Genomic DNA, 12,472 nt, shown 5'->3' with positions numbered 1-12,472 from the left:
GAAAATGTTTTATTTCAAAAGTCGATACTTTATACTATATGTATATATATATACATATATATGTATATATATATATATATATATATATATATATATACACACGTATATATGTAAATATATTTATTTCTATATTCCAATTTAATTAAAACATTTCTAAAATAAATAGAAAAAATTTATTGTAACTTATTAAGAATTTATTTATATCTCTGCACATAAAAATCAAAATATTAAGAAATAAGTTTTAATTTAATTCTGTGTATTTCTCGTGTCTCCTTATCTACATTCTTTGATTGATCGCGAATAATGATATTACAAAGTAGAGAACTGGAAAATTATAAAAAAAAACTAAAGCTCGCTATTATACTTATAAACGAAACCATGTTTAAACGTAATTAACATGTCTATTTATTATACAAAATGTTTTTTCAAATAGACGTATTATACACCTAGAACCTGATATTATATGTTTATGCGATTAACGAAAATAAACACAGAATAAATTTAGTTCCTTAAAAAAAGTAGATATTTTTGTGAGAAATAAAATAAAAATTACGGATTTTTTGATAAAAACAAAACTTTGCGCATTCTCTTTTAATTATTTCATTCAAAATTTTGACATTCTTTTTTATAATTCTGATTTAATTGCTACAACAATGTATTATAAACTTGGTATTCTCTTGAAAATTTTAAATAATAGATAGAAAAAATATTTAACTTTCGATGATCTCTCGTTACTTTCACATGTAGATAGATGTAAAATTTAATGAAAATTGAGAAAAATACAAATCTCAAGCGACAAATAACAAAACAGAATATGTAGAATATATAGAACCTATTTAATTCAGAGTATTTTAGATTAGCAAATTTTAATAATATTGCCAGATATTAATCAATTATATAGAATGTTCCAACTTCTTGGTAAAATTATCCGTCAATTATTTATTGCAGATAAATATTAGTAACTATGGTTCTATTTATTGATAAAATTTACCTCGAGTTAAATTGTTATCCAGAGATAGTTTTACTCGGTGATTGAAATAATAAGTAAAATTATCTTTCGGTAACAAACTTAACATGTAGATATGATATTTACCTAATAATAAGTGATTGACGAATAAATCTATTAAGAAGTTGAAACATCCGGCTTCTTCTTAATAGCTCAAAAAAATATATTAAAAAATATCACTGATTAGAAATAAAAAAAGTTATACTGTCATACATTATAAAGAGAGTTTCACCATTATATATTTTACAAATTTACTTGCAAATTTCAATACATTCCAAATATTCCAATAAAGTAATCTACAATACGTGATTGTGTATATTTTTTTAAATAAACTTACATTTGTGATATCTTTTTTTTTATATAGTTTTTATAATATTATACTATATAAAATATCCTTTATAAATGTATTCTTAATATATTTTATATCTTCCTTATATAAAATTTTTAATAATTGAAAAATAATGTTCAAAACTAATGTTAAGTAAAAAAACATAACATTTTATAATACTTGTATTTTTTCATGTTTAATCAACACAATTTTTGTGTTATTAAAAGTGTATAACAAAAATTATAATATTATTTTTGCAATCAGAAAAGCAGATGTAAATAATATTATATACATTTTAACAATATACTTTTGCATAACAATTTTTTTGATGCTGACTTGACGTTTTGTTTTATTATTGCACTGTTTTCAATGTCAGTTTTTCTGACGAGACGCACTTGACATTTTGTTTTATTATCGCATCGTTTTAACGTCAGTCTTTTTTAACGACACGAACTTGACTTATTAAATTAATCATATATAAGAGCAAATTCAAATTTAGTTTTTACAAACATTAGCTAGGAACCTTGTACTTTTATATAATATGTGCTATCATTTCGTTACAATTGTAAGATAACGATTGTGAATATTAACCAGTGAACTTAGTTCTTAGTTAATAAATTAAGTCTGTTGATTAAACAAAAGAAAAAAATTTATAAAAATCAAAATTTTATTGTTCTTGTACTACTTATTATATCAAACTTGTATACGCTTATTAAATAAAAGTTTATAATTTCTTAAAGAAAAGAGAGATAAAGTTTCTGGCAAAGAAAGCGACACAACTCTTTCCCTTTTATTTTAATAAACTATAAATATGTTATCTAAATAAAAATAAGAAATGTTACTTCTATATTAAAATAGAATTTTCAAAAAAAATAAACACAAACGAGTGTTTGCAAATTGTTCTAAAGATAATTCGTGGTGAATTACTAAATTGCCCAATGCACGTCCTGGACTTTCAAATATTCGAATTAATCTTCGAATTACTGAAGCGATCGACAATATACACTTTTCGATGCAGGCGCAGCCCCTCCTCTGTTCATACATTTATTTTATGAAAAATTTTGAAAACTTATATCAAGGTTAAAATTATTGAGACATCTATTTTATGAATAATTTTGAAAACATATGTCTTGGTTAAAATTATTGAGATTAAATTATTTTTCTAAAAATATTACTTTTATAATATTTTAAAATCATATATTTCAAAAACAAACTGACGACACAAAATTCAAACAAGGTCTTATTTAAGAATGTACCCTCTATAACATATATAAAAATGTAACAAATCCGAGTGTAAATAAACATTTAGCAAATGTGTTGTTTGGTCTTTAATGAAAATGAGACTTGCCTTTCAAGTATAAGATTGATTATTATTATTGCACTCTTGAGCTAGAGATATTATAAGTAAGCCTCAGATGTGCATTTTTAGTTCGCGGAGATTGTTGTACTAGCACATGTATCCGCTTGAAAAGATTTGTAATTTTATTTAAAACATTTTAAACATTTGAGTGGTGTTTGAATTGAACCGTCGCGTCTCTTCAAAGAATCTATGAGGTAATTGAGTAATATTTATTTATGTAAAGTAAAACTTTATAACTTTTTATTGCAACATTTAAACTATAGTTAATAATGTAATTAGTGTATGTAAGTGCGTGATTTTTATACATAATTTTTTTCTAATACTACAAGTTGTTGACTTTGTTTAATTATTATAATCTTATTGTTATAATCTTAATAAATATATTATATTCTTTTTGCACTAATATTTAACAGTTAGATAAACATAACAGAAACGCTATTAAATAATCGTTGATAATTATATAATTTGTACATTATATCAAAACACAATGTGTTTGTGTGTGTAACGTGATAATAAATTTGTGATAAAACGTGATAAAATTTTCAAATTAATTTTTTGTTGCAGTGTGCGAATGCTTAATAACTCAGTTTATTATATAGTAATACTATCTTTGCTCATCAATAAAAATATATTTTTAGATTTAAAATACATACGCACACACAAATTTGCACAGAACTAAACTTTAAACGGACATTAGAATGTGATCACTTAAGAGTATTTCTTTTTATATATTTATAAAATAAATAAAATTATAACAATGTTAAAATAATTGATACATTTATTAAATAATAAAAAAAAATTAATACTCGACCTAATTTTGATACTATGAAGCAATGATCAGATTTTGCAATTTTATTTTAGAATCTTAAGAAATTATATGTTATAAATAGCAACATAATTATAAACAATAGACGATAAAAATTTTTTTATATAATTTATCCGAACGATTTCTTTTTTATTATAATAAATAAATTTATCACATTATTTATAACAAGTAATGTAAGTAGAACGACCAAACTAGCCAATAATATCTTTATTTAATATTAAAACGACGTTTCGACCATTTGGTTGTGGTCCTTTTCAAGTTTAAATTCGAGTGAACAAAGATGTATATCAATGTGTTGTACAGGTAGCAGTTAGTTAAACATATTGATTTGACGAACCAACAAGTGACGGAACACGTCTTGTCAAAACTAATGTCGAAACTAAACTGTCGATTTTTAAAAAACATTTTAGACGACCTTTATAATCTTGTCATAAATATTATGTAGATTTTCTGTGTCTTTTTATAAGTTTATTGTGTTGTTGTTAAATTTCTTGATGAAAAACATTTCTGCTATTTCTCTCTTTTTTATAAATTTCTCGTTATGTAAAATCTCTGGGCTATACCACTCACAGTTATGTCCAAGTTCCGATCTATGCTTACTAATTACGCTTAATAATTGACACGAAGGATGCAATTTGATATTTTTACAATGTTCGTTAAGCCTTGTGCGCAAATGTCTTTTTGTTTGGCCTATGTAAAACGCATCACAATCCCTACAACGAATTTTATATATGACATTAGTTCTATTATCAATATTTAACATATCTTTGCCACGTCTGATCAATGTGTTAAGCTTATTCGTTACTATCGACGCTACACTCAAACCCGTGTCTTGTATTGATCGGCGCAAACATGAACTAAAATCTTTAACAAAAGGTAGCAACATAAAAAAGTTTTTTAGTTGTAATTTATTGATAGATTCATCAGTGTTAGTGGTTTTGCGATTCTTCAAAACATATATTCTTTTTTGTATGTGTCGCTCAACAAATTTTTCAGGGAAACAATTATTACGTAATGTTTTATGAACTATATTTATATTCTCTTTGTGGAATCTGACATCTGAGAGTAGTAAGGCATGATCAACGAGATTGTATATAGTATTTATTTTGTACTTTGTTGGGTGGTTAGAGTGAAAGTTAATGTATCTTCCCGACCATGTAGGCTTCCTAAACCGATTGGTTATAAGTGTGTTGTCGACACGCATAATCGTTGTATTTAAAAAACTAATGGAATTGTTATGTTCAATTTCAACGGTAAACTTCAATCGGGGGTGAAAATTATTAAAGGTCTTTATTATTTCGTCTAAGCCTATGCGCGGAACTACTGCGAAGATATCGTCAACATATCGATAATAGGTGGTGATGTTAAAACTTAAAGAATGTAAACAATATGACTCTAGGTCATCCATGACTATGTCGGCCAAAATCGGGGATAATGGAGAATGATATACATATTTGTTTACTCGAATTTAAACTTGAAAAGGACCACAACCAAATGGTCGAAACGTCGTTTTAATATTAAATAAAGATATTATTGGCTAGTTTGGTCGTTCTACTTACATTACTTGCTATTAATTGAGTACTAGAGATTGGAATTTAATAATTATTTATAACTCTTTAAAATTATTAACTATGTAAAATTTATAAGATTAAGATATTTCAATGATTTTTCTCTCTGTCTTTATCACTCCTTTTCTCTCCCTCTCTCTCTCTCTCTCTCTCTCTCTCTCTCTCTCTCTCTCTTCCTCTCCCTCTCTCTTTTTCTTTCTTTCTCGTAGACTTAGGATATCAAGACAATTATAACAGTTTTGTTGTAAACAAATATTACTTATCTTTTCACACGTGCAACCAAAGGATTGTAGAAACAGGAAGTTAAAAAGATAAAGCTTAACTGGTCAAGAATATCACATCAGGAAACAATGTTTATCACCATATTGTTATTATTTATGTTTATTTTACTGGTGTGTAATTATTATGTGCATTATGGAAGAAATGGACGACTTATTAATCTCATACCGGGACCACGAGGTCTTCCGTTTCTTGGCTATGTATTGCAAGTCCAAGTTTCAGCAGGCAAATATAAAATTTCTAATTTATTGACATTAAGGGGACTAGGCAGTCGAAATTGTAGTAATAAAACTTTTCTTTGCGACTCGGTTGTAAAGAAATGTAAGCAAATACAGATGTATCCTTTTATCCAATGTTTATTGCTATCATATAGGTTGAAAAAAAGTTGGCATTAAATGTATATATATTTAAAAACCGGCATGACACAACAGTGAACATTTCAACGTTTTTTTCTGGTTTTTCCGTGGTAGAACCTTTAACAGATGAGGTAATCCAATTTTTCTTGCGGGATATTCTTTTTTATACTTGTAGTTTTCCGCTGAATCTATAAAAAAAAAATAAAAACAAAATTATTAAATTGGTGGCCAAAAAACGACGATTTTTTTGAAAACGAAAAATTTTTGTCCATAAAACCGCGACTTATGAATTTTTTTTTTAAAAACTCGAATTTTTACAGAATGTACCGGAGGTTCAGCGGTAAATTACACATGTTTTATACATTCTGTAATTTTTCCAAGCCGATTTGAACCTTCGTTTCTTCATAATTAGGGAAAAACCAAGAGAAAATAAGTTTCGAGAAAAACACGTTTAAAGATTTTCATACATTTCAAAGTACAATTACTAATACATACCTTGCTCAATGAGCTCCGGAAAAGTAATAAGATGATTCTAATGATTCTAAACTTTCCCAAGGGGGAAGTACGATAGGATAATCCGAAATGACAAAAGGGAAATTTTGGAAAAGCGGTCAGCGAGCTACAGAATCGCCTACCTGCGACCGGGCGAAATCTGAAGAATTCGAGTCCGAGCACCGTTCGACCTTTTTAGCTGTCAAATTCACAATTTTGCGAATTTTGATATAAAACAAACGGCATATTATTCAGGAAGAACGGTACTTTCGAGAAATGCTATAAAATAATCAATTTTCGACTACCTAGTTCCCCTAATAGACAAACGATTCGTCATTCGTGCACATGCAAATAAAAGTTAAATTCACAAATTTCAACTTTGAAATACTTATTAACATTTATTGCATACAGATTATTCATCTTAGCACTTTTTGCATTATCAATTTGCAATACATTTTTCTAGTTATCATTATAGTATGTTTTCAATATCTGAGTAATAGTAACAATAAAAATGACAAAATTAATTCCTCAACAATTTTATATATTTATAATATATTTTTAGAAAAGCTAATGAAATTGTTGTTTAAAGTAACTAATAAATATTATCCCATTACGAAAATCTGGCTTTTCTTCATGCCTGTTGTTTCCATCCGTCATCCAGATGATGTGGAGGTAATACAAAAGATTGATTTTTTTTGAAGACATAGAATTACGATTTAGCTAGATTTAAAAATATTGCGTCTTATAAGATTTTTGGTTGTAAAAAAAAAAGAATATAGAAAATGAAAAAAAAACATTGATACTCGATCAAATTTAAATAAAAATTTGAGGTATAATTAATAAATTATTTGTGTATCTAAGATAAAGTGACATAATAAACTGATGTTCTTTCTTAAGATATTTTCGGTAATTTCAGACGATACTAAGTAGCACCAAGCACATTGAGAAAAGTCGTTTGTATGATATGTTAGTTGCTTGGTTGGGCACGGGTCTTCTTACCAGCACAGGTAACGTAATGAAATTAACATATAGAGCGTACATGCTCTTTATTATTACAGTTTGTCATAGATCTGTCTCCATCACAGAAAATCCAATAAAATTTTACAATTAGATATTATCTTAAATATTATCTTATACGTTTAAATAATGAACTTATACAACTTTTTCGTTACAAAAACTAATAAATTTAAAAGAAATATACAAGTAAAGATTATAATAATGAATAATTTTGCTATGATACATGTATTCTCAAGCAAACAGCAGTAATAATAATGACAACAGATATTCTAATTAAAATTTTTTAATTAAATTATAAGCACTACTAAACGTGCGCACGTAATATACTTTGAATAAATTATTTTTATTTCCCAATCAATAAAGCTTTAATTACAAACTAACAATTAAATTTATGTTAATATTTATTAATTCTTTTACAGTCAAAAGATTTAGAAAAAAAATTTAAAGGATTATAAAAGTGAATTTTGCGACAAAAGAATAAATTTTAGATAATTAATATATTATTTATAAATTGATCCATTAAACATTAAAGTAGGAAAAAAATAATTTTATATAATATTATTATAATTCTTTATCATATAATTTTACTGTTTTTGTTTTAGGCACTAAATGGCAAACACGGCGAAAGATATTAACACCTACATTTCATTTCAATATATTAAATCAATTTGTGGATATCTTGATTAAAGAGAGCAATTGCATGACAAAATCGTTGAAGGATGCTGGAGGAATAGTAGTAAAAGATTTATCATCATTTGTTAGTGAACATACGTTAAATGCGATATGCGGTAAGGCTTTTGTAAAATTTCCATTGTCCTGTGTTCGTATTAGGATTTCATTCTAAGTTATCATAATTTGAGATAAAAAGGTAATTCATTCTAACACAAAACACCGACACTCCAATGAAAGTAGATAATATTCTAACTTTTAAAATCTTCAGCTCTAATAATCTTTGACCTATTTATGATTTTATATGATAAATGCACTCGTAGAAACTGCCATGGGCATTTCTCTGCAAAACCTTGATGAGTCCCAGCAACAGTATCGAAATGCGATAAATGATATAATCCAACTAATAGTTTATAGGTAATTAATGTTTAGTAAATAATTGTATAATTTTTATGATCTCTCCTTTATGTTATAATTATGTATGCAATTATATGTATACAATTTGAAAGATAGATTAATTATTTAATAATCATATAAAGCTAAAATTAGTATGAACAATTCGTGTAAAACAGAAATTCTATTTATTATTAGTTATTAGCAATCAAAATATTGTACTTGCTAAATGTTTAATTTCATAATATTGTAATCTTTAAAATATTAAAAATATTGAAAACATTAAAATATACCAAAATTAAAAAAAATAAATTGTGCAATAAAATTTATAGAAAAATTACATTTACATCAAAGAATCTATCTTACTCTAATTTAGTTAAAACAAATGGTTAATGTTTTAAGAAATGCTACATATTTTTGTCGTAACATAGACTGCGTTCAGCAGAGAAAGCAAATCAGTGAGCGCTTAGTGATTTTTTATTGTGATTGGTTTCTGCACTTAGATCCAACATTAATCTAAATTTACTTTTTCTGCTAAATGCAGACATAGATAAATTTTATTTATATTCTCTATAATCACTTATAGTTTACTTTAAATATTTACGCTAACTTTAAATAAAACTGTTACACAATTACATCATTTTTAAAATTATATAGTTTTATTGAATTACGTTTTAGAGTTTTTAGGCCTTGGTTCTATAACGATTTGTTATTCTCGTTATCGCCACAAGGAAGAAAGCAAAAAAAACTCTTAAAAATATTGCATGGATTTACGGAAAAAGTACGTTATAAATCATGTTATTTCAATCCTTTAAACTGTTTTTTTGCGTAATATTATCAGAAATCTTATAATCTTCGTACCGTAAAATTACATGATTAATCAAAAATATTAATAACACATTATGCTGTTAGTATTATGCTATTGTTATTAAGTACAAAAAATTAATACTTACGTACTTGTATGTGTAGATCATAGCGGAAAGAAAACTTTATCACGAGCGCACCAATGGTCGGTACTTGAAAAATCTTGAAAGTGACAAAGAGATAGATGATGTCGAAGTGTTTGGAAGTATGTAAGAAATCAGCTTCTAATTTAAGCTTGTTTGCGTAATTTAAAATTATTGTAGTAAACATACGTAATCTGGCGTAATGATATAGCTTATGTCTGTCGTAAAATTAAATCATTATTATTTCTAATAGAGTTTGAATTTTATACAAGAACAATGTTAATTAAAGAATGCAAAATGAGATTCAGCTAATATGTTGTTTTTATTTCTAAAAAGTTAAGAAAAAGCAGTTGGCTATGTTGGACCTTTTAATAGCGGCATCTCGAGAAGGTTTATTAACTGATTTGGACATTAGAGAAGAAGTCGATACTTTTATGTTCGAAGTACGTATCAGTAATCTTTTTTTTTTTCGTTTAGTGTATTTAAGCATGTATAATTGTATTATGTTATACATAATACAATAATACAATAATTAATGACGATGATTGACAGGGTTACGATACTACAGCGAGGAATATGATGTTTGCTTTGTTACTATTAGCTGAACACAAAAATATTCAGGTACTTTTTTTCAATATTATTGCAATATATTATTTAAATTACAAATTTAACTCAAAATTTTGTACGGATAATTATAGTACAGATCTATAGTACTGATATCAAGTTTTTGTTGCGATGTATATTTTCTATATACCGAAAGTCTTGAAATTAATTATCAAAACTTCGAGAGTATATAAAAGATCAAAACTAAGAAAAAACTCATTGATCAAATATCGCTCGGTTTTGCTTTGTTTTGAACAAAGAGTGAATTGAAATCTTGCTAAAATAAAGTTAAAAAATTTATATAAATACGCGATACCAGAAAGTTGGGCCGTCTACAATAGATGTTGTAAGTCGTGGGCCACAAGGTATTAATCAATCACAGTTGATCTTAAAGAAGAATGTATATTGAATATAATTGCTTAGATCGCTCTTTATTGTAACCTGGTACTTTAGTTTGTTTATGTTTATAATTTTGCCTCTCTACTATGAATTAATTACAGTTACACATCAGAAGTCTACAATAATTAATTACAATGTCGCAATATGTCACATATATACTCTAATTTCGTTGAATATGCTAACATGGGTTTTTGCGATATTCTTCAAAACACAATAAACACGGGCAAATTACAAAAACATTTCTTTTCTTAATTTATCAATCTCTCACGTTTTTAAACTTTTGACATTTAATATTTTGAGGCACTCTTTACATTAGTTTTTACATATACATATACCGAAAAAAAATATTTTCAAAATAAATATAAAAAATTTATTTTGATTTTCTGAACAATTTATATGTATGTATGTACATGTAAACCAGAATATTAAACAATACACTTTAAATATCATCAATAATACAGGAACGTGTAAGGGTTGAAGTCGATACCGTGATGCAAGAGAACGGAGGGAAACTAACGATGAAAGCGTTGCAAAATTTATCATATTTAGAAAGATGTTTAAAGGAAGCGCTACGTTTGTATCCCAGCGTGTTTTTAATATATCGAAAAGCTGCCGAAGATGTAAAATTACGTAATGCATTACTTTTTTGCTCTATATATTTTGAACATGTAACATTACACGAAGTATAAATTATCAAACGTAAAATAAATTAAATTGCTTTAAAATTTTAAAAATACCAATATTTTGTATCTTTAATTTTTTTTTTAATTTTATATTTTTGTAAATTTCAATATTTTGTAATTTTATTATATGATTCAGATTCATACAAAATTCATATAAAATTATGTAATCCATGTTTTGTTGCATATTGTTACATACACGAAGTATATATTATCGAATGTAAAATAAGTTTAAATGCTTTAACATTTTAAAAATATAATATTATGTACATTTTCTTAAAAGAAATCTTCATTTAGGTAAATTTCAATATTCTGTAATTTTATAATACGTCTTTCAGACTCATATGTCATACCTGCTGGAACGAACATACATCTTCATATCTACGGAGTTCACCGAGATCCCAATTTTTGGCCAAATCCAGAAGTATTCGATCCGGATAGATTCTTGCCGGAGAGAATACAGAATCGTCATCCATATTCTTATATACCGTTCAGCGCAGGACCGAGGAATTGTATAGGTGAATTGTTATTTTCGTTTCTGCTTGTATCGATAATTCTTAATAGTGTCGATAAACTTTGAATTTCATGATAGGTCAACGATTCGCTTTGCTCGAGTTGAAGGCTACAATAGCATCTTTGGTGCACAATTTTTACTTGGAACCTGTAGATTACTTAAAAAATCTACAGTTGAAGGCCGATTTACTACTTTGTCCTTCTCGTCCGTTGTATATAAAATTTATCCCAATTAATCACAAATAGCCGTTTAAAATTAACACGGATATCATAAGTATAAGAATTTGATTAATTGTAAAAATGAAAAATAATTATTACGCATATTATACGTTTATTATTATCAAGAAGATATACATAGTTTATGTAAACATGTTACGTGGTTTTTTGTCCTGGAATACACGAATATATTCCTCGTATATCCTCTTCTTTATTTTTCGAGCGTCAATCGGACGGTGATATTTCAAACATAAAGCACTTTGAAAATCATGAGAAAGTAAATCATTAAAATGATAATTATATGCCTTAAATCTGCTTTGGTTAATAAGAAACTTATAATCAGTTATTTTAAAAAGCAATTATTTATTATATTTATTATTTATTTTTTATTATTTATTATTTTATTAGCAATTATTTTATTTTTTTTGGAGCCCGTTAAATATTTGAAGGATATCCGATTGAAAACTGATATAATAATATGTCCTTCTCGTCCGTTGTATATAAAATTTATCCCAATTAATCACAAATAGCCGTTTAAAATTAACACGGATATCATAAAGTGTAAGAAGTAGATGTATTGAAAAAATAAAAGAAAGTCGTCATGCACTTTATATGTTCAACATTATAAACAAATACACATTGTATTGTTTTTGTATATGTTTAACATTATAAATAAAATGTACATTGTAAACATGTCGCGTGATTTTTTATCTCGAGACAAGTGTGTTTTGTCTCGTAGACACGTCTCCTCATCTTCACTCTTTGATTGATCGCGAATGATGATATTTCAAAGGTAGAGAACTGAAAAATTGTGGGAAAA

General features: G+C 26.5%; 1 protein-coding gene across 2 annotated transcripts; it reads left to right on the top strand.

Moving 5' to 3' along the window:
- The first annotated feature begins 2,750 nt into the window (after positions 1 to 2,750).
- Positions 2,751 to 12,254, top strand: LOC140672997 (cytochrome P450 4C1-like). 2 transcript variants are annotated; one of them, XM_072905542.1, is made up of 13 exons: positions 2,751 to 2,888; positions 5,298 to 5,592; positions 6,778 to 6,887; positions 7,132 to 7,222; positions 7,835 to 8,020; positions 8,225 to 8,318; positions 8,973 to 9,075; positions 9,264 to 9,363; positions 9,578 to 9,684; positions 9,794 to 9,862; positions 10,705 to 10,873; positions 11,262 to 11,441; positions 11,516 to 12,254. In XM_072905542.1, exons 2-13 carry the CDS (start codon positions 5,439 to 5,441, stop codon positions 11,680 to 11,682), a joined length of 1,530 nt encoding a protein of 509 aa, XP_072761643.1. In that variant the 5' UTR covers positions 2,751 to 2,888; positions 5,298 to 5,438; the 3' UTR covers positions 11,683 to 12,254. The 2 variants fall into 2 exon arrangements, with proteins under 2 accessions (XP_072761643.1, XP_072761642.1); XM_072905541.1 differs by having other exon boundaries at positions 2,752 to 2,888; positions 5,374 to 5,592.
- The last annotated feature ends 218 nt before the right edge of the window (positions 12,255 to 12,472 follow it).

Source organism: Anoplolepis gracilipes, chromosome 14 (genome assembly GCF_047496725.1).
Source record: "Anoplolepis gracilipes chromosome 14, ASM4749672v1, whole genome shotgun sequence".
NCBI lineage: Eukaryota > Metazoa > Arthropoda > Insecta > Hymenoptera > Formicidae > Anoplolepis > Anoplolepis gracilipes.
This window is presented reverse-complemented; position numbering and strand designations above follow the sequence as displayed.